Source organism: Aulonocara stuartgranti, assembly GCF_965226115.1.
Source record: "Aulonocara stuartgranti genome assembly, chromosome: 23".
In the NCBI taxonomy this organism is placed as follows: domain Eukaryota; kingdom Metazoa; phylum Chordata; class Actinopteri; order Cichliformes; family Cichlidae; genus Aulonocara; species Aulonocara stuartgranti.
Genome location: NC_138958.1, coordinates 51,827,055 through 51,853,527, shown reverse-complemented (window position 1 = coordinate 51,853,527; position 26,473 = coordinate 51,827,055). Strand labels below are relative to the sequence as shown.

The following is a 26,473-nucleotide window of genomic DNA, read 5'->3' as shown; positions in this document are numbered from 1 at the left end:
TTTATTTAGAGTTAATGGGGAAATTGTGGTCAATTTTGATTTGTTTGGTATTCATGCTTGGATAATTGGAAAAATATATGTGTACTGTTGATCACATTTTGACCACATGTTAATTTGTGGCCCCTGTTCCAGGCTTGGCACACAGTCTGGAAGACTGAGGAGACAAACTGAGTCCCACGACTGGACAAGATGTATTTAGGCAGGCACCAGCAAGTGAAGATTTCTCTCACTAGAATCTGGGAAATCACTTCAGGCATCTCAGGAAGTGGAAGTGCTGCTGGACCTTCTTGGTGATGGAGGTGGTGTTGGTGGTCCAGGTGAGGTCGTTTGAGATGTGAACTCCCAAGAACTTGATGCTGTTAACAGTATTTAACCACTTTTCTGAGAATACGCGCTTCTTTTGGGATACGGACTCCTTCTGACATTTCTTTGGAGGTGGAGGAACACCAAAGTAATTGCTTAAAGGAGCTTCTTCGACATCTTTAAGAGTTCTAAAAAAATGTCCTCCTCCAGAAAATCTTATGTACGCAAACGCGTGTTGCACCTTCTTATCGCGCGTCTTTTATTTTGAAAGCGCATGCGCACCTGCAGACCACTTATGTGCACCCATGTGTATAGAGTTTGCAGGATGCAAAGCGACCTTCAATAACAACTACTTCCACTGCTAATAAGAAATGACATCATTCGACCTGTGGCTTTGAATAAAAAAATTAAATAACAAAATTGCCGCGCTGAGTAGAGAATTTCTTGCCTTCTTAATGAGGTTGGGACCATCAGTTGTGCAGAAGTCAGGTTGGCGCACGGCTGACAGACCTATTAGACAACTGTTAGAATTCATATTATGACAAGAACCAATCAGCTAAGTAAAGAGAAACAACAGTCCATCAATACTTTAAGAACTGAAGGTCAGTCAGTCCAGAAAATTGCAAAACTTTGAATGTGTCCCCGAGTGCAGGAGGAGGTGTGAGGGTGTGGGGGTGCTTTGGTGGTGACACTGTTGGGGAGTTATTTAAAACTGAAGACACACTGAACCAGCATGGCTTTCACAGCATCCTGCAGTGACATGCATCCCATCTGGTTTGTGTTTAGTTGGACCATCATTTATTTTTTCAAACAGCACAATGACCCCAAACACACCTCCAGGCTGTGTGAGGGCTATTTGACCAAGAAGGAGAGTGATGGAGTGCTGCACCAGATAGCCTGGCCTCCACAGTCACCTGACCTAAACCCAATGGAGATGGTTTGGGATGAGATGGACCGCAGAGTGATGGCAAAAGGGCCAACAAATGCTCAGCATCTCTGGGAACTCCTTCAAGACTGTTGGAAAAACATTTCAGCAAGAATGCCAAGAGTTAAGAAAGCAGTAATGAAAGCAGAGGGTGGATATTTTGAAGATTCTGAAATTTAAAAAACAAAACAAAACACGTTTTATTTCACAATGTTTGTTCACTACATAATTCTATATGTGTCCATTCATAATTTTGATGCCTTCAATGAGAATCTACAATGTAAACATTCATTAAAATAAAAATAAATGAGAAGGTGTGTACAAAACCTTTGACTGGTCTTGTACACAAAAAATAATAATCAATAATCAAGTGTTATTGATGAACACATTTCCTAGTGTGTTTCAGATTGTCCATAAAAACACTTGATGTCCAAGAACAGAACAGATGTCAACATGTCCTATTTAAATAAATATAAATATAAAGTATCAAGAGTAATGTGTTCATAGTGTCATTTTCACTTAGCCTCCATCTCACCCTTCTGCTAGCATACTCTTGCCCATTTCCTTATGGTTGACTCCATGTACTTAACCTACATCACTACTTCTGCTCCACTGTTATACCTCCCGCTCCTTCACACACATGTATTCTGTCTTTCATTCCTCAATATACCTGCTGTGAATCCGTTCCAGTTCTTTCTAGCCAACCGCCTACACTGCATGACAACTGCCTAAATGCAATGCAGGCAACTGGCTTGAATGTGGCCCCAGAAAGTACCGGGTTTTTCTGAAAATTCACCATGAAATAACCCAGTAAAATGACTTACGCTGTACTTAAATTTACTTACAGTCGAATTATTTAATTGTTTCCTGTAAAAAAAGAAAAAACATGAAATTGCACATAGTTACAGAGTACATGTGCCTTAGTCACAGCTCTTACAGTGAAACATTTCACTGTTTTGCAGGTGCTGCAGGTGACTCCATAATATGACCGGCACCCCAGAAAGCACAGGGTACTTACAGTGGAATTGTTTCACTGTTTGCTGCAAAAACCTGACTTGTTGCTCACAATTACAGACATACTTGCGCCTTGTTGCCCTTACATTGCATGTAATTAAAGGGTACTTGCACCCTGGAAAATACAGGGTGTTTACAGTGTCATTGTTTCCTTGTTTCCTTCCTCATGGGACAATCTATGTATTTTTAAAAATTATTGAGTGACCTCCTAAGTTTACATTGATTAAAATTACCATGAAGAATTGCGGGCGCCTGGTGCGATGCATTAAAAACTTTGCATCGTCTCCAGTATGGTCCGAGTGGCAGCTTCCACACTGGTCCTTGGCCCTGGGCCATTTACACAACAGTAACAATGCACTGTGAAAATTCTCTTAGTAAGTGAAGCAAACGCAGGGAGACAGGTAAAACATCAGGAGAGAACAGGGATTTCTTCACCACTTTGTTACTCAACTAATTCTCATTACTATAAAGGCAGAGACCCCTGCCGAGGGCAGAGGTTCTCCAAAACCACTGATTTCCAAGTCAGAGTGTAAGTCCCGCTGCTGGAGCCAAGTCTCCTCAGAGGGATGAGGCAGGCATTTCTGTACTCAACAATGCCACCTTTATTATGTAAAGTCTCTGTTGCACTTCTCATCTGCCCCTCTGATTTAGTTCTCCAGCACTTGTTAACCATGGAAAAAGTATGTCAAAGGATTTTGCTGAGTAAGGGTCCCTGAGCTGCATGTTGCTGACATCAGGATCCTGAAGGAACAAAAGGGACTCTCGACTGTATCGAAGAATAGTCGAGAGTCCAGATGTCCAACACTGACAGATAAACATCAGGGTGAGGAAAATTAAAAACTAAAATGAGCCATAGTGACTCAACATCGACAGTCGTGAAACAAATGATTAACAAACATACACACTGCTGCTGCTGTATGTCTCCATTGTCCAGTGCCACGTAGTAACCCTCGGCTTGGCTCTAAACATTTAGAGTGAGCACTGAAGAGTCAGAGGACACAGCCAAAGTTTGGTACCATGAGCACAGCTTTTTGCAACCAACCTGCACCAACTGTGCACTTGTTTTGACATCTTCTTCTGGTTTTCCAAATAAATGAAGACTTATCCTGGCAACTATCAAGAATTAATTACTTATAATATTAAAATGTATTAAAGACATTGCACCACTCATGTTCTCATTCTGTGTAAACTGCCCTTTAATGCAGCAGTCACAATGACTATGTTACTAAAATATTATCAGGATATCTTCCAACGGTTCTGACACATCGTTCAACTGCACAGACTTTTTCCACCATTAAAGGAGGACAATTGTCTGTCATAGTATAATACAATGACATAATATCATACAGTGGGTAAAGTAAGTATTGAAGTATTGAACACATAACCAATTAGTAAATACATTTCTAAAGGTGTTATTGGCATCAATTTCTCACCAGATGTTGGTAACAACCGATCCAATCTATACATGCAAAGAAATCAAACCATGTCCCAAAGTTAATTTATGTGTAATACTGAGAAATGACACACGGGGAAATGTATTGAGCACATGAAGAAAAGAAGGCACAAAAAGGATGAAAAGTCATTAAACCAGGTGGAATCTGTCAATAATTAGAAAGTAATCCTGCCACTTATTGCAAATTAAGATTAGCTGTCAGTGATGGCCTATAAAAATGTGTCTCATTACAAAGGTGTCAGAAAAGAAAAATTTCACGATGCTCACAAATTTCAGAAGCTCTTTCAAGACATTTGCAAGTTTATTAATAACATTTTAACCCCAAAGGGACCCGACATGACTCCGTGGGTGTTTTTGCCTTTTTTTATTTCGGCACAATCAGTTTTTACTGTAGCACAACGGTGCTCTCCTCTCTCTGGCCTGGCTGCTACTGAAATAGAGAAGGCTGTGACAAACCAGCCCCCTGATACCACACCCTGAACCTGCTGCTCCCTCCTCCACCAACCACACCCCACCACAAACATATTTATGGCATTGGTTACAGAAGAATTTCTAAAGTACCATTTCTAAGGTACTACTGAAGGTACCAGTGAGTACTACTGGGGCCATAATCCTGAAGTGTGAAGAACATTTCATCAAAAACTGGACACAGAGTTTTGGACAGAGGAGTAAAAAGAATTATCAGAAAACTTGTCCAAGAGCCAAGTACCACTTGTGGAGAGCTATGGAAAGACCTGGAATCAGCAGGTACAATTGTTTCAGAGAAAACAATAAGCAGCCATGGCCTTTATGCATGCCAAACACGCAACACTTCATTGCTGGAAAAATCTCTGGCTTCATCCAAGCCTCCATCTTCATCTCCAGTCCGCACCTGGGTCCATATGTCTCGATATACGGTCTGCCTACACAGACTGTGACAGACAGGACTTATACTAACTCATAATAAAATGGATAATCAAACACACGGTGAATGAAAAGGGGTGAGAGAGGGAGAAATGCTCAGTGCATCATGGGAAGTCTATTGCAGCATAACTGAGGGTCACCAGATCCAGCCCTAACTATATGCTTTATCAAAATGTTTTAAGCCTAATCTTAAAAGTAGAGAGGTTGTCTGTCTCCAGACTTCAAGCTGGTAGCTGCTTCCACAGAAGAACAGCCTGTTGGAGCAGCAGGAATGGAGTCTAACAGACACACTGATGGTTTGGAGGAAGTAATTACTGAAGTTATCTCAAAAAGATCAATTGGAGAAAACATCTCTAGATGAATATCAATGGTACTGAAAGTATTGGACATAATGGTCATGTCATGGTCCCCGTGTCTCTCCGGCTGGCTCACGTTGGGCTACGGTGTTGTTTTTGTGTTTCTCCGTCCCTCTCGCTCTCTCCCTCTCTTTCCCTCATTGTCCTCAGTCTGCCTGGACGGAGCTAATTACTGGGCTCCTGCTTTTGGCCTACGCACCTGCGTTGATGGTCCGCACCTGCCACTGATTAGTTCCTGTTTTCCCAGGCCAGCTATTTAAGGTTGTGTCTCAGAGCAGCTCATCGCTGGAACGTTGAACGCCCGGTGTTCATAAAGCCCCAGCTAGTCTACAAGTTGTCTTTGTAATTGCTTGCTTCTGTGTAGGTTCCCTGGACCTGTTCCCTGGACCTGTTCCTGTTTCCTGCCCTGGATCCCCGTGTGGCTGTATGACTAGAGTGTGAGAGCAGAAAGGCGTGAGTGGCAGAAGAGGAGTGAGTGCAGACTGAGGAGAGTGTCACGGAGGACAGAGTGGACGAGCTATCACTGAAGATTCGTGTGTTTGGATTTCCTTCCCCCCCTGGAGCCCTGGACCCCCGCCTGTCACTTGTAAAATTATTATTCAAGAGACAGGCAAATTTATTATAATGTTGCAAGATTATAATAAATTTGTGAAGTAATTCATGAAGTCATTACTTCCTGTCATCAAGGTTAAAGTTCTTCTTCCATACGAGACTCACTCATCCATGTCTTTATAGGCCTTGCTTTGTGTTTTGGTGTGCAGTCATGTTGGAACAGGATGGGGTCATTACTAAACTGCTCCCACAAAATTGGTTAACAATTCCTTTCACTAGAACTAAGAGGCCGAGTCCAAGTACTTAGAAACGGTGCTTGCTGTCAGACAAGTTCTCCGGTCAACTGCCAAACCCAGACTCGTCCACTGGACAGAGAAGCATGATTCATCACTCCAGAGAACACGTCTCCACTGCTCTAGAGTCCAGTGGTGGCGTACTTTACACAGCTGCACTCAATGCTTTGCAGTGTGCCTGGTGACGTAAGGCTTAGATGCAACTGCTTGGTCATGAAAACCCATCCACGAAGCTCTGCACACCAGGGGTCGACAACTTTCTGTTGATGAGTGCCATGTAAAATTTCCTCAGAAGTCAATGTGCCATATCAACCACTGCATTAACAATAAATGTGATAATGCTGAACAGTTTCACACTATAATGAACAACTTAACAGCAAAGGAACTGTACAACAGAAAATGCAAATGCTATTTAAGGTCTCATCACAACAATGTTAAGAAAAAATAAACTGGGGCAATGTGACCTGTTTGTTAATACAGAGACACATGTTAATGTGATCCTGGTCTCCCACTCAGAGACACAGGTCTCCCACTCAGAGACACAGGTCTCCCGCTCAGAGACACAGGTCTTCCAGTGTCCAGCATTCAGAGGCTGCCTGAGGACTCATGTGAGAGAAAACCTGCTCACACAGACATGTAGAGCCAAACACTGTCAATAAGGCCTCTGCAATGTTCTGAAGACAGTTAAACCTGTCAGGTAGTGATGTCCAGCAGGTGCAGCTCCATGAACACGCACAGCTGTGGATTCCAGCTGTGTTGGTAGTTCATTCGGATGTATCCGTGTATCTCCGTGGTGCTGATGCTGCGCTGAGCCGACAGCTCCTGAAGCTTTTGAAGAGTCGGGATGTGGAAATTTCAACATCGCTTGAAAAAACTGCCAGCCAGCAACGTCCCTCTCACTGGTAGGCTAAGTGATTTTTAGCCAGTTACAAGTTGAATCTGGTAGTTGGGGTTGTTGGCTAAGAGACCGTCATTATGCGAGCTAATTTGCGATGTGCACTGGTGGCTTGGCCTTAGATACTTGCTTTTTAATGCACCCTCTCAAATTAATTCACTGCGTGTTGTGCCATCAGTTAACCCTTCACGTGCCAGTTGTGTCATGAGTGCCCAGGGTTGCCGACCCCTACTCTATGCACTGTTCTTGAGATAATCTGAATCTGACTCTGCAGAAAACTGCCAACCTCTATGCACTATGCACCTGAGCATCCGCTCTCTGATTTTACATGGCCTACAACTTCTTCCCAACTTGCTGTTCTTCTCAATGCCTTCAACTTTGTTATAATGGGGGTGGCTGTAGCTCAGGTAGTAGAGCAAGTCACCTACTAACTGGAAGGTGTCAGGATTTGTGTGCGGATGCGAAGAAGTGACCCAAACGCAGGACTCGTGGATAGTGATGAACAGAAGATGGTTTATTATAAAGAGTGGATGAACAGAAGATGAACGAACACTGACTGGCTGGATAACTGAGAGCACACACGGGAACGATGACATCAATGACACGAGGTGAACAGAAGGAAACTGAAGACTTAAATACTCTGAGTGATGACGATGACGATTGGAGACCGGTGAGTACACAGCTGAAAAAAGCGCTTGTGCGAATGGGTGTGAATGGGTGAATGAGGCGCTTTGAGTGCTCAGAGTAGAAAAGCGCTTTATAAGAACCAGTCCCTTTACCATAACACCACTAAAAGTCAACTGTGGAATATTTAGTAGTGAGGAAATTTCATGACCAAGCACAGGTGGCATCCCATAATGGTACCATGCTGGAATTCACCGAGCTCCTGAGGGCAACACTTTCTTTCACAAACGTTTATAAAAGCAGTTTGAGAGTAGGCTCTGACTGGAACAACTGAATTCAATGATTTGGATAAGTCAGTGAATACTGTTGGCAATGTTAGCTATGTACAAAGCTGTTCAGTCTTTTCACTTAAATTCTCTATGGAAATACGTATTTAAATAAAAGCAGTTGTATACATTTTAGACACAGACCTCAGATGTTATTTGGTTGTTGGAATTGTCCTTTGGTTCTCTGGGGGGAATAAAAGCTGTGGAGGAATCATTGGAGCTCTCTTTTTCTTCCTAGATAGATCAGACAGATAAACATAGTAGCCATGAAGTTTTCAACTGCTCACATGTTGTAGCCATAAGCACTCACTTCAAAGAATTATTAGTAGATGGTACCTGTGTGAGTCTTGGCTGTGCCAGAGGCTGAGGCTCAGCAGCTTTTGATTCATCCACTTTTCCATTCTTCACAGCATCCAGTGCAGTGGTGGTGGAGTCCAAACTGAGTTTTGGAGTTGAGTGGGGACTGGCATGAGGACTGGTCTCATTGTTGTTGTTCTGCTTCAACAGGTGACTATTCATTAGGCAGGGAGTTCTAGGAAAATGACACGTACAGTAACTGTTGTATTAAACAGAAATTTAAGAATGAATTGGTTCAAAATCTATATAAATGTGATAAACATGTCTGGCTGGATACATAGATAAGTTTGACATAAATGTCTACCACTTTGTCTACATTATAAAATCCAGAATGCTTCATTATAGATTTATTTATTGTTAATACCCTCGGTTTATTTTCCATGTTCTAGATACCATCAAATTTTAGTTAAGAGCAGCTATATATATAAAAAATCCAACGATACTAGCAACCTGCAAAATTTACTTTAAAAAAACTTTCTCCATCTTGTGGCTTGCATTTTTGTTGCTCGTCTTAAAGTAATTTGCAAGATATGCGAATGAAATAATTGGATTCCTTTGATGTCTTACTTCATTCCCTTCTTTTCTTTCTTCTCCGGTTTGTGTTTGGAGACCCTGCTCCTTGAGGCCAGGGAGATATGGATGTATAACACTGTCATGATGATGACAGGGAGATAAAATGCTGCTATTGCTGTTCCAAATGTCACAGCAGGATTAGAAAGGAACTGCAGGAAGGAAAGAAAGGAAAAATGTTACATAAAGCAAGTATGGTCAATATTTTTACTACATTTACAGATACAATATACATCATGTACCAGAACTTTGATTATTGTTGTATTTGTAAACTCACAGAATTAGTTATAGCATTTCTCCATTAAAGTTAATCACAGGTAAACATTTAAGAGCTGAGGGAAAAACCACGTTAGTGTAACAATAAGAATCCTAGCTGAGGTTGACTGGGGTAGACTGAAAACAGATAACACTGTTTATAAACTCCAGACCAACATCATTATACGTTATGGAAGCTACCTCTGCCAGCTGGGGGTATTTTTACTCCCTCTTGACTACTTCCAGGTATCTGAGCTTTTATTACTGATTCCCGATTACTGAAAGGGAACTTCATGAGCAGGCCTTTTGTGGTTTGCATTATTAATGACAAATAGATGAAAATCTGTGAGGCCTCACATTTTAAACTAACAATTACTAAGGATTTTATTCAGAATAATGAAAGACCATTCAATAATAACCTTTACAAAACCTTGCAGTCATTCATTACACATGAAGTTACTGATGGTTACAGCTTCCAAAGACAAGTAGGAATCTGACTTTAAGGAACTGAATTTATCTTTCCAGGATCTTACTGGTTTCTCTAATTGCTGTAGTCAAAGGAGCTTGCAAAGAGAAGCGTCTGGACTTCTTTAAGTTGCTTGAAGACGTTTCACCTCTCATCAGAGGAGCTTCTTCAGTTCTAAGGTCAAATGGTGGAGAGTCCCAGATATAAACCTAGTGGGAGTTTCCCCCCACAGAGGGACAAAAGGACCCCTGATGATCCTCTAATCGCCTGAGCCAAGGTGTGAAACTGGGTGTCGGTCACAATCAGCCAGAGTTTCGGGTGAGCTCATTGTGAAACCTGGCCCCACCTTATCATGTGATGTCCTGAGGTCAGATGGCCCAGGATGTGAGTGGCCGTTAAGGCGTCTGGGAAGGATCTCAAAACTGGATTATAGATGGCAGAGACACCAACTCTCTGCTTTTCTTTGCAAGCTCCTTTGACTACAATGACCTGGATGACTGAGAACCTTCACAGACATTCTGAACAAATGCAAATTCCAAGATACATTCAAACAACATGTATACAACACTGGTCAAAAGGTTTAGAACCCCCCAGTGTTTCCAGTTATTTATTGCATTTCGAGTCACTTGAGTCCAGTGAATAGCTTGAAATGGTATAAAGATAACTGAAGTGCAAGAGGTTTTAAAAAAAAAGGTAAGGTTACACAGAATTAGACAAAAAGGCCTTTTTAGGGAACTCAAAATGTATTTAAAGCTGTTCTGCAGCAATGGAGGTTGATCGAGTCTTGAAAGCTGGTGCTACTAATTCCAACTTTTCTGGATTGGGCAGCAGGATTTTTGTATTGTTTAGACATTTTTTTAAACAATACGATCAGGCTTTCAAACCAAAGAACTCATTACCAGCTGTTATACTCTACAGATCTGTATTTTAGTGGGTTGTTAGCCACTTTCAGTTTGTTCAGTGAGATAATGTTATTGTTCTAGTTTATCAGTTTGCATCTTAACCTTTTTATTACCAAAAACTAGAAAAGCTATCAAGACTGCCGAAATCACTGACATCTCTGGCAGTCACAGCTGAATCAAGAGTAGGCTAACAGCACACAGTGGACAGCAGGACACTTCTACTACTAATAACAAAATTAAGTTAATTATAATGATTCAATGGAGCCTTTCTGTTCGAGTAAACTTAAACTTACTCGAACAGAAAGAGTGAAAAACAAAGTCGATTCCTCAGTAACTTTGTAGACTCTGTGTTTGTTTACATTGCACTTCCTCATTCCCTGCTGTATCTGATCAATAGGATTTTATACACAACACTGTACATAGATTTTGTTGTACCTGAATATAACACTCTCCAGGTGGCACCGTTCTCTGTCCAACGATGAACTGCCAGAACAAGATGGCAGGAGCCCATAAGATGAATGACAGGATCCAAGCCGCTGCAATCATTAATCCTGCCATCTTAGTTGTCCTTCTTGTGGGATACGTAAGGGGTTTGGTCACACAGAAATATCGATCGAAGCTGATAATTAACAGATTCATCACAGAGGCGTTTGACACAACATAATCTAAAGCTAGCCACAAGTCACAGACCACCGGCCCAAGTGGCCAGTAGCCAACAATAATGTAGACTGTATACAAATTCATACTGAAAACACCGATGATCAAGTCAGCGCATGCTAATGAAAACAGGAAATAGTTATTGACAGTTTGTAGGTGACGGTTCACTTTGATGGAGAGCATGACTAAAATATTTCCTGTAACAGTCACAAAGCTCAACGATCCTGTAACCATAGCAATAAAAAACATCTCCAAAGCTTTGTATGGACTTCCTGTTCCCACTCCACTCTCAACAGCAGAACAAGATGTTGAATCATTGGTGGATATGTTGCAGGATGTGTTGGAGAACAGGTCAGTCGTTTGGTTGAGCAATGAGCCTAAAAGAAGAGAAAAACAAGAGGATCGATTGAGAGAAATACGCACTGTGCTGCTGTAAGGTAACAACAACAAAAGTTGATTTTTTTTAAATGTGGGAGACGGATTTAAACACCCACAGCAGCAGCTGGGTTTGTGACAGATCAAAATAGAGAAAGAAGGCTTTGCTTTCTAAACAGGGACAGTAAGAACATTTAGATGCAAAGAGGAAAAAGTAACAAGGTGATGACATCAGGGTAGACAGCTACATATAAAAACATTTACAGCTGTTTGAATTTAAAGAACTTAGTTGTAAACTTATTAGCTTCTCAATCTCATTATCCAGTATGTTCTGTCACACACACACACACACACACACACACACACACACACACACACACACACACACACACACATCTGTATCTTGTGTATTTTTTTAATGTTGACGACCCTTTGTGTTTTTGTTCTTATTGCATCGCTTTTATTTTTGCAGCCTTTGTTTTTTCTTTCCCCTGCTGGTCACCGTTGTCATTGCTGTGTTTCACATGTTTTGAGTAATTACTTGGACCGTTTCTCCCATTCTTCTTTACAAGCTCCATCAGGTTGGATGGGGAGTGTTGGTGAACAACCCTTTTCTAATCTCTCCAGAGATAATACATTGAGTTCACATCTGCGCTCTGGCTGGGCCACTGAATGTCCTTTGTTATCTTGGCTGTGTGATTAGGGTCGTTGTCCTGTTGGAACATGAACCTTCTCCCCAGTTCATGGTCCAGAATGCTCTTGAGTAGGTTATTATCAAGGATGTCTCTGTTCATCTTTCCCTCAACCCTGGCTAGTCATTCGCCACGTCATTGTAAGGATGGGCACCACTGTCAATAAGCACCTATGACTGCACACCAGCCCACCCAGCCAGCTTCATTGTCAAATATGCCTAACATCTCATCTCGCTCATGTCTGCACTTCCTCTGTGTCCTAAGCAAGAATAACCTGGACCAGAGGCTGCTGTCCTTCTATCGCTCCTCAGTGGAGAGCATGCTCTCCTACTGCCAGGGTGCTTGGTATGCATGGGTGACTACTGAGACAGGAAAGCTCCACAGAGGGTAATTAACACTGCCCAAAAAATCATTGTCTGCCCTCGGGTCAATCAGACTCACAAACAGCTTCTTTCCCTGGGCCATTCGGATTGTTAACAAACACTAACCTGCCACACCCCACCCGCCTCCCCAATCTGACCCATGATCTGAGTAACCGCCGTTACTCGGGCCACACACACTGACTCTATTCGGACCAAGTCTTTTTTTCTTTGCACTACTTTCACACACTTTGCAACCTGTTCTCTAATGTGTGTCCGTTCATCATGTGCCTTTCTTTTATTTTTGTATACATTCCTCTTGTTTTGTATATATTTCTCTTGGCTGTTATTTATTCCTGTCTACTATTTATATTTTATTCCAGCACAGTTGGTGTGGAGCAACCTCAATGTCATTGAACATGTACAATGACAATAAAGGGCTATTCTATTCTATTCTATTTTGCTAAGTGGCATTTTATACCTGAAATTAGTTAAAGGTTTTCAGAATAACTTTTTTGTCTACTCTTTAGACATTAAACATTGTGTCCCACAGAAAGAAAGCAACACTGAAAGTTCTGCCCAGCTTTGTCCAGGAAGATAAAACACACAGTTATTCATGAAGGGTTTGATCCATCCAGCCACAATTCTTTAAAAGAAAAATCATTTATATGGGTTTGGGTTGCAGGGACAGCAGCAGTCTTAGGAGCTTATCTGGGTGAACATCGAGATGTTCCCAAGCCCCCCCAGAGATATCATCTCTTCCCTAGTCTGCCCCTGGACCTCCTTCCATTTGGACACCTAGGAGGTGCATTATCCAGAGGTATCCGAGTCAGATCATGGAACCACCTCAACCGCCTCCTTTCAATGTGGAGGAACAGCAGTTCTACTCCAAGTCCTTCTCATATGACCGAACTCCTCAACCTATCTCTAAGAAAGTGCCCAGCCACTCATATCATGCCTGCGACCCGATTCTACCCAGAGCTCATGAAGTAAGGGTAGGAATGTAGACTGACCAGTAAATCGACAGCTTCACTTTTATGCTCAGCTCTCTCTTCTGCAAGTTCCTACCTCATGAAGCCAACAGAACCACATCATCTGTAAAAAGCAAAGATGAAATCCTGGGAGACCCTCCACCACTTGGCTACCACAACAGATTGGCACAGCATATGCATCAGTGCAAGTGCCACCCCAATCCACCTGTCAATCTGTGTCTCCCTTGTGAACAAGACTCTTGAACACCTCCACTTAGGGCAGTACTTATACCTGACCCGGAGTGGGCACGCCACCCTTTACCGGCTGAGAGCCACCATTTTGCTACGCCCAGCAATTCTGTCCTTAAAAATTATGAACTAAATTGGTGACAAAGGGCGGCCATAGTGGGTTCAAAACCACCGGAAACGATGGGTGCTGACTTAATGCCGACAATACCAACCAAGTTTCTGCTACCGTTGTGCAGGAACTGAATGGCCCGTATCAAAATACTTGACAACCTATACTCCCGAAGCACCACCCACAGGAATCCCCCAGGGACCCGGTTCTTCTACAAAAAACTGTTTGAGCAACCCCCACCCACCCTGAGCCAATCCCTCAACATGTTTGTACTCACTGCTGATATTGACGTCATATTAAATAATGTTTTGCTTTTTAAAGTAGTTTGAGAACAATTTGAGAGCCACTGCACCAATCCTGATTCTGAATGCACTGATGAGGTGGTCAGCTGTATCAGATGCTGCAGTCAGGTCTAAAAAGAGTACTAACAACAACACTACTACACTGCACTTATTAAAATGTCATTCATACCTCTCAGTAGAGCAGTTTCTGTACAGTGCTTCCCCCCTACAGTCAGAATGAAATTATAAAGTAAGTTGTTGCCTTTCGTGTTAATAGACTTTTTTTGTATATAGCACTTTTCTACTCAAGCATCTCACTTTTACACAAGTACCCAGTTTTCCTTCTGTGCCTAAGTGCTTTCTATCTAACATTCACACTGCGATTGGATGCAACTTAGGTTTCAGTATCTTGCTCAAGGATAATTTGGCATGACCAAGACACGCTGACTACACTGGATTAAGCATTTATGCAAAATTACGAACACTATAATAGTTTTATTTGATTTTGGCGAGAAATCAAGTCAAGCTGATCTAGAAAGTCTTACAAATCAGATAATCTCAGTACGACTTCAAATTTCCCAGTGTGAATCCTATTGGCAAATCTCATATAGGGTATGCGATTTAAGCTGTTTCAGCCTGCATACAGATGCTGCTCCCTCAGTAGGCTGTTTTTGCCAACCAACCTCCTTTCATGCTAATCATGCTGTTTCTGACTTAATTTTTTTCTGCTATCATGGATGCAGACTGTGTTCTGTGAGGGAGTCTGCTATCCTATCCCCGCATTAAGCTTTCCATGTATGCCTGCAGAAAGGGAGGGGGAAGGTCTCTGAGGCAAGCTGACAAAGGGAACACACAGCTCAGACGCTACAGTCAAATAATGTGTGTGGACAGAGCAGATTGTTGTTTGGTGAGTTCATGTTCAATTTGGCATTGTTGTTTAAAAGAAATAATATATTAACATGTGTATTAGTTGTATGTTAGTAATCTAGCTAACAAATTAACAGTACAGAGTGAAGCTAGATGACTAGAAATCTAAGAAGCCAACATGTGTGTGAGTTCTGAGGGACCACTTCAGCTCTGCGCTCCTCACGGGGAGAACATTGACAGCATGATCTCATCACAGACTACATTTCACTTCTGTGTGGACAACACTGTGCCCCTCTTGAAGGTAGAGTGTTTCTCCAATAACAAGCCCTGGATAAGCCCTGAAATAAATGCACTCCACAAGGAAAATAAGAGAGCTTTTAGATCAGGAAATAAGGAGGAGGAACTGAGAAGGAAGAAAACATCTACAGGAAGACGACGGAGGACCAACTGCTGCAGAATAACATCAGTGGGATTTGGAAGAGGCAGGAAATAATTTTAGGTCACAAAGCAGCCAAACGCAGTATGTGAGAACACAGGGCTGTGTCTCTGACGGGCTGGTCTGCTGTACTGGGGCCCTGCAGGAATGGTGCTGGGACCCTCTACACTGCAGACTTCTCCATCAGGCTGCCATCTACAAACGTTTTCTGATGACCCTGTCATAGTTGGCTTCATCACAGGTGAGGACGATCAGAGTACTGATGGTAGATTCAGGACTTTGTGAACTGGTGCCAGCTGAACCATCTCCTGATCATCACGGGGAACCCACCACATTGAGATAGTAGACTCTTAGAAGTACCCGGGTGTTCACCTGAGCAATAAAGTGACTGGAGTCACAACATGGATGCTCGTTACAAGAAGGGTCAGAGCAGACTCTACCTGCTGATGAGACATCTTTTGGAGAGTTGGGATGTGCTCCTAAAGACCTTTTTTGACTCTGTGGTGGCGTCAGCCATCGTTTATGGCATTGTCTGTTGGAACAGCAGATTATCTACAGCTGAGGGGAAGCGGTTGGATAAGCTCATCAAAAAGGCCAGCTTTGCTCTAGGATGCCCCCTCGACCCAGTGCAGGTGGTAGAAGACAGAAGAACTATATTTGAAGAAGAAAAATAATATCTCTCTTGGACAATGTCTCCCATGGGATTCATGAAGCTGCAGCAGACCTGCAGAGCTCCTCCAGTGACAGACTGCTGAACTAGATGCACAAAGAGGCATGATCATATAGCAGCTGTTAGACTTTATAACCATCACTGCTTCCAACACACACAAAAGGTTGTTTACATCCCACATTGTAAATATATGATCCTATTTATTTTGATATTTGTACATATAGTGCCGCAGAGCTGTGCACCTTTCTCCTCTTTTTTACACGTCTGCTCCTAATCTTATTGTACATGTGTATAGTGACAATAAAAGGCATTCTATTCTATTCTATTCTATTCTATTCTATTCTATCCCTGCTCTTATTTGCAGTTTTTCAATTTTCTTTAAATAGTCTGTCTTTGTTGTTTTTAAGCACAAATATACAACACTTTTTGTACATCTTTTTTTTTAAGTATCCTACTCAGATGCACATTTCTTTGAGTCTGAGCGTGGTATTTTTAATACTGTACAGTATCTTTCTTGCTTTTTTCCCTTATGTTGTAAGTTTGCCCTGTACAGTCTCTTATTTCTTGTTTTTTATTTTAAAATCTTCACTTTTGTGTGAACCTGCATGCTTGATAGGCCTGTCACTTTGCTGCTGGAACATGTGAATTTCACCAAAAAGGATATTTCTATTGTGTTCTATGCACACAAAAGAACAAAATAATCTTGAAATGTGCACAACAGGCTGATGAGAGGTATTACGACGGATTTCATCACTACCATCTCACACACTCATATATACATAAACAGCATTCCTGCAACGAGGCTCCAGACAGAAAGCTGCTGCGACTCTTGAACACAGGCGCACACATATGCATTCCACTAGTAGCAACTATCAGAATTCCTTTTGTATCAATGCTGAAATATTCATCTAAAGGAATTTATATTAAATTATACAAGCACAGCTGTTCACTGGTTTTATTCCTTATGTGCCTACAGCAGCTGCTGTATTTGACAGGAAATCTAAATATATATTCCATAACACTGCGTAACATTGTTTCAGGCTGACTTTTTAAAAATTGTTATGGACAGTCTATGTACAGCTGTACAGAGTACAAGCTTTGATCATTCAAACAAGGACAACACTGTCAAATAATATGGATAACTTTTCTTATTTTGAACGTGCAACTTAAAAGTTGCATCTTTCAATGGCAATGACGCCTACAGTGTGGTGACCTTCTGAATCCAAGTACTTCCATGGCTGGTATACCATTTAATGTCTTCTCTATGTTTCATGTAAATGTGCTTTCATGTGGTTCTACATATAACGACTTTTGCAGGCGTCTCACGTAAATGCTATTAGTATACATGAAACAAACAGGGGTAAAAGACAACCAGAATAGTCCAGAATAGTGTCCCAACACCTTCAATTATTGGAGACAGTTTAAATTAATTTTGTGAGCAGGACCACACATCATACGTTCCCCTTCTAGTTCTTTGTCTGTAGATATTCTCTTGCATTTGAAACTGTTTGTTCTCCTATCGACAACTAATCCTAGAAGAATCCTACTTACCCTTTTAATATGCTCACTATTGTCCCTCAGACCATCTGGCGAAGAACTCCATAGCCTATTTTCATCTCTTTCATGCTGTACATGAAACCTAACAAAACCTCTGACCAACATGCCCAGGATGCAGCAGAGCGGCAGAACACCACTCCTGACACATTCTCACTGCCTGAGAACATCTTGTTGCATTGTTTGGCCTTGTTTCTCCTGATGCGACGCCACTGACATGTTATAACTTGTCATAAGACAAGGCTGCATAGTGGTTGGAGAGGCTATACCCTGGTGGAAAAGCAACACCATTCAAATCGCTCTTGAGCAAACCGGCAACCCTCTATCTCTCTCCTCGTTTTCTTCTTTACAAAATACATCAACAGACATTCCCAGCACCGGAAGGCCAATTTCTTTCTCTTCAGTCCCTTCTTTATAAAATTCCTCAACTAATATTCACCCCAGCTCAGGATACTTCACAACCCAAAAACTGCACATCCACTCACACCTGCTTAGCTCCAGCTGCTCCTCCAAAACCCTAAACTACTGAGCCCACACTATCTCTAGTCAGGGTGCCTGTCGGGATGACTGTTGTTGTGATTTGGTGCTGTATAAATAAAATTGAATTGAATTCATTGACTTTGGATGTTGCTACTTTCAGTTCTGTTCTTTCTGTAGATGTGTCCATCCCCGCCAAATTGATCACACAATCCAACTCGCCCTCAGTAACTACCTATCCCGTTTTCTGGCTTCAGTGCCCACGGGGAACCTCATTTGTGTAAATCTCCTCCTCCAAAATTTACTCTGCCTTTTTGCACCAAACAATAGCTGCTCCCTCTTTTTGGACACCTCTGCAGTGCTCTGCCCATAATTCCTCAAGGCTATTCTTTAATTTCTCACTGATTCCAACTGATTCCAAATAGCTTTTCCCAGTAAAAATCTGGCTTTGACAACATCTCCTTGAGGTAACTGTTGTTTGGATTTGGCAGAATATAAATAAAATTTAATTGAAATAAACTGAGAATCTCACCAGCTTGAATGACATCACCTTCCATGATGATCAGCTGTCAAAAGCTGATAGTCTGAGCCCTAATGCTGCACCTTCTGCTGGTTTTAAGTGTTATCAGGGTAAATGGCCTGTATTTATATAGCGCTTTACTAGTCCCTAAGGACCCCAAAGCGCTTTACATATCCAGCCATCCACCCATTCACACACACATTCACACACTGGTGATGGCAGCTACATTGTAGCCACAGCCACCCTGGGGCGCACTGACAGAGGCGAGGCTGCCGGACACTGGCGCCACCGGGCCCTCTGACCACCACCAGTAGGCAACGGGTGAAGTGTCTTGCCCAAGGACACAACGACCGAGACTGTCCAAGCCGGGGCTCGAACCAGCAACTTTCCAATTACAAGGCGAACTCCCAACTCTTGAGCCACAATCGCCCCTAATAGGCGATATACAGAAGCCTTTTCCTCTAATAGGCTTCTGTATATACTTTGTGCTCCATTTTCGCCTCCCAAGACAAAACTGTCTCCCATCACCTTTGTTCATTTACAAAATCTAACCAGTAGTCGCTGCCTCACCTCACAAAGAAGGTCAAACTAACCAGCCAGGCAGCTCCATTTCCATATTCTATTTTAAGATAAACTCGTCCCTATGTCCTTACAAGGCTCCGTCCATTATCCTCATCCTCAAAGATTCCAGCAAACAGATCCTTTGTTCATCACAAAGTCTGGGCACGTCACTGCCAGATTTTTGTTCTTCTCACTCTTTCATCAAGTTTTCTCGCTGCCTGGAAATTCTCATGATCTCTTCTGTGGCCCTTCCTTCTGCACTGATGCCAACCAGATCTCATGAAGGCATCCTGATCAAGGTCATGGGACATATGGGTCATCACAAGCCTATCAGTTATATATTTGCAACAATCTTCAAGACCTTTGTAACGCGCAATCATCACTGCTTCTAAGGAATGCCTTTTTTGATTTGGATTTTGTTTGAGGTTAGCGCTGTGCAGGGTATACCCCAACTCTCATCACATGACAGCTGGAACAGCCTCTACCCTTACCACAGAATTAGATAAGTAAGTGAAATGAATTTTAGATAGAAAGTTGGTGTTAGAAATATGTTCATTTGTGTACAAAGTCACAAAGCCTAGCCTATTTTTATCAGACTTGACTGAATCTTCTGTATATGTAGATTTTTATGTTCCCTTAAAATTTGAAATGAAAATACATAATGTTTTAAAATATTTGTACAAATAAGCTCATTTTAATATGGCTGCTATGGCTGTTGAGTAATGAGAATGTTTTATAGGAGGGTTCAGATTTCAAGCCAATAGCCCATCAAGTGAGGGATTTACCAAGGAGATGCTCTGTCCCCATAGGCCTGAACCCCCTCAGTGAAATCATTGACAAGACTGGCTATGGATACAGAGTATAGAATGGAGCAACCTTTAACCACCAATACAAGGATGACATCAAGGTGCATGCCAGGAGTGAACGTGACATTGGTTCACTGATCCACACCACAAGGATAGCAACGGCATCTGAACGTCATTCAGACTGAAGAAGTGTAGTCAGATGGTAACAAAGAGAGGGAGGGTAGTCAGAACTGAGGGCATCACACTACCGGAAGGCAACATTGCAGACATCAAAGACAACTACAAGTACCTGGGCAACAGGCAAATGGAAACCACAAAGAGGCCGCTTGGAAAACTGAAACCACCAAGTACCTGCAGAGGGTAGGCAAGTCCTGAGGAGTCCGCTGACTGGTAAGAACACCTGGACCACACGGTGATCAGACACCTTGATGATAATAAGCTGACTAAAGGAGGAGATAGAAGCCACTGACATCAAGACAAGGAAGCTCCTTACCATGCATGGAGGGTTTCACCTCAAGTCCAGCAACCTGAGGCTGTACGCTAAGTGAAAGGAAGGAGGACGGGGACTAATGAGTGTCAGAATCACTGTCCAGGATGAGACGATGAACATCCATGAGTACATCAGGAAGATGGCCACAACTAACCACGTGAAGAAAGAACCCCGAGAAAGAAGAGCAAGAGGAGGAGCCATCATGGAAGGACAGGCTCCTGCACAGTATGTACCACCAGTAGACAGGAAGTGGCTGACATACAGAAATCCTACCAGTGGCTGGACAAAGCTGGACCCAAACACAGCACAGAGGCACTAATCATGGCAGCACAGGAACAAGCTCAAGACTCATTGAGGCTGGGGTCTATCACACCAGGCAAGACCCCAGGTGCAGGCTGTGTAAAGATGCCCCTGAGACAATCCAGCACATAACAGCAGGGTGCAAGATGCTAGCAGGCAAGGCATACATGGAACGCCATAACCAAGTGGACGGCATAGTGTACAGGAACATCTGTGCCAAATATAGCCTGGAAGTCCCGACGTCAAAATGGGAGGCGCCCCTTGATAATGACCGAGCTAAGATCCTGTGGGACTTCCAGATATAGACGGGTAAACAGGAACATCATCTAAGACAGGGACTCTAATCTCAGGTGTGATTTCTGAGGCTGGTGACTCGGATTAATTTATCCTCAGTAGCAAAGGTGACTCTTGGTCTTCTTTTTCGCCATGTCTCAGTGTCAAATTTGCATCTTTGTGAATGTCTCGTTTCCTGCTTTACTTTGGGGTGGGGTGGCTGTAGCTCAGGAGGTAGAGCAGGTCACCTACTGATTGGAAGGTTGGTGGTTCGATCCCTGTCTGCATGCCAATACCATTGGGCAACCCCAACTAACCCCAAGTTGCTCTCCGATACAGTGTGAGTGTGTATGAATGTTAGATTGGGTGAATGAATTAGTTGTAGTGCTCTGAGTGCTCAGATAGAGTAGAAAAGCTCTATATAAGAACCAGTCCAATTACTTTGACAGTCGTGTTTTCAGTTTTCCTTCTTTCCCGTCTTCTTATGTCAGATTAGTCCCAGTTGTGTTTCCTTCCTGTTTCCCATTTCCTCGTGTTGTTTTTCTTAGTCTGTTGTCATTATATATCCCATGTGCTATTATGTGCTCTGTGTTTCTTGTGTCCCTGGTAACGTCTAGATCCCTGTTTTCTAGTCTCTTATTTCTCAGTTTTCCGGTTTCCAGTCTAGGTTTAGTTTCCTGTTTTGGTTTTGTTTGTTTTCTGCTAATAAAGTTTTTGAGTTTACGTCTCTGTATACGAGTCCTGCATTTGGGTCCTTTATCCTGCCTGCCACAGCACTAAACATGACAATAATAAATAGCATCCCTTGGAAATGTTGCACTGTTTTTCTCTCCTATAAACTTTGTAATAAATTGCTTTACTCTCTCGTCCTCAGCAGTTGTACTGTCATCAGTTTCAAAAGAAACATGAGGCCGCCTTCATAATCCATCCGTCTTTCTGGGGGTCAGCAAACCCAAGCACTGGTGTAGATGTCAACTTCTCAATGAGGGTCTTGAAAGCTTCCTCACATGAGGGAGTCCATTTCTCATTAAAAGGGCGGTTCAGGTTGCTGTTTGATGGTGATTTGTGGTATTTCAGCTTCCTGGCAGGAACATAACCAGCTGTCAAATCATTCAATGGCCTTGCAATTTTAGAATAATCTTTGACAAACCTGCGATGATAACCGGTGAAGCCTAAAAATGACTTCAGTTCTGACAGGTTTGTGGGTCTGGGCCATGTAGTGAGTGCAGAGATTTTATCAGGATCTGTCTCCACTCCCTTTTCTGAGATAATGTGTCCTAAATACCTCACTGACTTTTCGAAAAAGTGACATTTTTCAGGTGAAAGTGTGAGACCAAATTCTTTCAGTCTGTTTAGAACTCTCAGGGGCCTTTCTTCGTGTTCCTCCAAAGTATTGGAGAATACTATAAGATCATCAAGAAAGACCAGTACTTCCTTGAGGTTCATGGAGCCCATGCATTTCTCCATAACTCTTTGAAAAGTGCTTGGAGCATTTGTGACTCCTTGGGGCATCCTGTTGAATTCCCAAAACCCAGTGGGTGTGACGAAAGCTGTCTTGTGCTTATCCTCTTCTTCAACCTCGACCTGGTAATATCCAGACTTTAAATCCATAACAGAAAACCATTTGGATCCTGACAGATCTGTAAATGCCTCCTCTATATTGGGCAAGGCATAAGCATCTTTGATTGTCTGGTTGTTCAACTTTCTGTAATCCACACATTGGCGGATCTGCCCATTTTTCTTTTTCACAACTACAATTGGTGAAGCAAATGGGCTCTCGGACTCTGTAATAATGTTGCTGTCGCACAGCTGCTCCAAATGAAGGCGGACAGCTTCATAATCAAAGGGATGAATGGGCCGTGGCCTTTGTTTGAAGAGTGTTGGATCAGAGAGCCGATCCTGTCTTTCCACTCGTTTGACAGGGGTGAGTCACCAAAATCGAACTGAATTTTGTCATTTTGTGGGTGGTGTAACACTGAGCATGTTTCTGCTCTGAACTTCCAGTTCGATTCCTACATTCAGACCTTGCAGGAGAAACTGAGAGTGGGACAGATATCTCTGTCAAAGGTCAGTGAGCTGGCAGAATGATATTGTGAGTTGTCTCATTTTTTTAGGAGAATGGGAACTTTAAAGGATGTGGGCCGTGACTTTGACATTACATAGCTGGAAAATACCTGCCAGAGAAGCATGCATGCAGATTTCTAATGAGAGGGGCATAAGTACAGTGCTCAGGAATGGTCATTTGCTTATTGAAGTCCTCATACAAGATGTTGAGGGCATTTGTACCAGTGAGGACTGGAATCTCTGAATTTGCTCTAATATCTGGGACAATTAGGGCTAGAACAGTTACAACTTTATCCTCCCAGTGAAACTCTGTGGGAAAGTGATGTCAACTTCCCCAAGATAAGGGACAATTTGGCCTGCAGCACCTTAAACCTCTAACAGATCATCTAATGGCAAAAGAAGATGAGAAGGTAAGTGGGTCAACTGAAATGATTTAGAAATTGTGGTAACCTGAGACCCTGAGTCGATGAGGCAACTATGTGGTAGTTCCCCAATCTTAACCTCTGCAAGAGACCTTGATCTGACTAGTCCATTTGGAAGGTGATTCGGAATGGATTCAACATGTTGTCGTTTACTTTGACATCTCTGTTCTGACTTGGGACTCTTTTGAATGTTCTTGGTTCCCGTATATCCCATTACAGGAAACTGCTCCAGTTTAAAGCTTGACCTTGGGGTGGCTGTAGCTCAGGTGGCAGAGCAGGTCAGCCACTAATCAGGAGGTCGGTGGTTCGATCCTAGGCTGCCTCCTGGCTGCATGCCAAATATCATTGGGCAAGATACTAACCCCATGTTTGCCTACTGGTGGTGGTCAGAAGGCCCGGTGGCGCCAGTGTCCGGCAGCCTCGCCTCCGTCAGTGCGCCCCAGGGTGGCTGTGGTTACAATGTAGCTGCCATCACCAGTGTGAATGTGTGGATGACTGAATGTAGTGTAAAGCGCTTTGCGGACTAAGTAAAGCGCTATACAAATGCAGGCCATTTGACCTTGCTGCTGGGCTTTCCATTCTTCCTGTCTGGCTTTTTAGTTCTTTGAACTTTTGATCAGCCACAGCCTTGTTTATAGCATTTTTGCAGTTCCTGGCTATGTGACCGTCTTCACCTAAAACAGAACCAAGCCATAGGCTCAGCTCTCACTGGGGTTTGTGGTAGAACTTGGAGTCTCAACCACAGGTGCGGGTGGCTCTTGTGTTTTTTCCATTGCTATAACTTGTAGCTTTCTTTGCTGTTTAGGTGGTTTTGTTGTCAGTTCCAGCTGCAGTTCTGCAACCTGCTTCTTTAGACTCTCAGTTTTAGAGATATAGGCCTGCAATACACTTGCACTTGAGTCAGTGTGATGTGGGAAGTCAGGAACAGAATGCATGTGCACAATAGGTTTTGTCTTACTAGACACAAAATGACGTTGCATCCTGTCCAGTTTAGAAGCCCTTCTGTCTTCCTCAGTCCTCAGCTCTAGCAGAATCTCTGCAAACTCAGGTGTGGTCTTTTTTTTTAGTTCCAGTTGCAGGACCAAGTTATGGCCCCAACAACCCCGTTTGAACTGCTTTAGCAAATGTCGACTTGCATCTGCTTGAATCACACCCTTCCTGCCTACAGCAGTGTTAAGGAGAGCTTGCAGCCTCTGTAGATAATCAGATGCTTTCTCGTCTGGATTTTGATTTGTGTTCAGGAACCTGGCAAATATCTCCTCACCATCCTCCATAAGACCACATGCAGAATCTAGCAGCTTGACATATTCTCGTGGATGTGCTAAATAACCAAGTTGCTTCACAACATCTGATGCTGGGGGAAGAAGACTCTCTAGTATTTTCCTCCGCTGAATGTCAACTGGAGTGCCATCACTGAACATTAGTTCAACATGCAAACACCATGTTTCGAAATCCACTTCTCCTGGGGGTTTTGGCACCCAGCCTGAGAATAAACGTAACCATTTGGATTGGCTATCTGTAGTGACAGAGTAATTTCTGATTACATGTTCCACTACTGTATGCTGTATCTCTGGTGGGTTAGTTACTTCATCTGTCACCACTGGAAGACTGGTTGGAGTAGTCTTTGGTTTAACAAATCTACAAGACTGAGATTTAGCTGAATGGGTGACTGGCTGGGATGTAAGGGGCCGTCTGTGGTCGTACTTCAGCTTTGCTGTCTTTATCAAGGGTGTAGTACTGTGGTCAGAATAACCGTCAACGTCAGTTTCATCACTTGAGTCAGTCAAAACAGGGTCTGACTCTGGAGTATGATGCAGTTCTGACCTTTCAATGCGACTAGCCTGCCAGTTTACATTCTTGTTGGTCACATTTTCAATCTCAAGGGGAAATTCTGACTCGTTATCACCCATCGTAATATCTGACTCAAACTCAGCAATAACAGTTTCCCCACACTCTGTTTATGCATTTGGGACCCTCAGATTCCTTGTTACCACCCCATACTTCTCCAAGGAAGCAATAATATCAGTATCAGAATCTAGACTAGTAACTCCAGTAATACTGATACATCCACCCCGTAGTTCTATACCAAATCCATCTTATTTCAATGTTGTCTTAATTGAAAGCTTATCACAATAATCACACAATCCCAAATTTAACTAAAGTGTGCAGAATCCTGTAATTTCAATATTAGCTGTACCTTTTCGTGGCTGGCTCACCACAAAAAGGTACTATGTAACACACGATACTTTACCACTACAGAATGTAGAGAAAGTTAGGATCTTAGGCTTATGTTCTCTAGGAATCGGCTAAGGAGCGAATGACACACAGCTAAAAGAACAGTCAACATTTATTCAAAACAAAACCATAAACAGTCATTCAACAGTTCACAACAGTTCCAGTAGTCCATATTTGTCAGTCCGTGTATTCAGTTTCATAGTCCAGACTTCAGAGTTCAGGATTCTTTTTAGTCTTTTCAGTTCAGGTGTGTGAAGTGTGTGTGTAGGGTGTTAATGTTAGTGGTACTACCCGGGTAGTGTATTGTTTTGAGATCTCATAAGCTTATCTGTCAAGAAGTAACACAATTGTCACTTCTTGGCAGGCTGGAAACCTTCCTGCATCACAGCTGGGGATCCTGAATCCTGGTTCGCAGCAGGTGAATTTACTGGCCTCGCTCTCACAATTTTAGACTCCAACAAAAAAACAACCGGAAATGAACAGAAACCACAAAAACAGAGGTACATCGGCATCAACAAAAAGTGTCCGCGTTTCCCAACAAGCGGAAAAGTAAAATCCAATTTCGTGTCTTCACTCATAACCTTTTTTAAACAAGGATTAAAGAAAAAGTCTCGGTGAGTAGCTCCGACCAGCATACGTAGCCTTAGCGTTGTTCTCCTTCTCTACATCAACTCAAGTTCACAAGCACTAAACAATCTCATAGTGCCACCTACTGACATTCTTTGGGAACAGCAGTTCATTTTCATGAGGCAAATTTTAGGTGGGTTGCAAACACAAACTGTTAAAATCCTTGAAGTGCAGGCTGACGAGGAGAGGCAGCGATCAGTGGTTTAAATAATTTAAAATCCTTACTCTTATCCAAGTCCATCCTTCTTGAAAAAAAAATCAGAAAACAGTTTTATTAACAGCAG

General features: G+C 42.6%; 1 protein-coding gene across 1 annotated transcript in view; it reads right to left on the bottom strand.

The window, feature by feature from the left end:
• The window catches only part of LOC309700342 (muscarinic acetylcholine receptor M4-like), a 78,145-nt gene that overhangs the window by 13,421 nt on the left and 38,251 nt on the right, over nucleotides 1–26,473 (bottom strand). The window contains exons 2-5 of the mRNA XM_082523867.1: nucleotides 10,630–11,228; nucleotides 8,569–8,723; nucleotides 7,981–8,176; nucleotides 7,789–7,878 (exon numbers count right to left, since the gene is read on the bottom strand). Coding sequence (XP_082379993.1) covers nucleotides 7,789–7,878; nucleotides 7,981–8,176; nucleotides 8,569–8,723; nucleotides 10,630–11,228 — 1,040 coding nt within the window. The remainder of the gene's footprint in view (nucleotides 1–7,788; nucleotides 7,879–7,980; nucleotides 8,177–8,568; nucleotides 8,724–10,629; nucleotides 11,229–26,473) is intronic.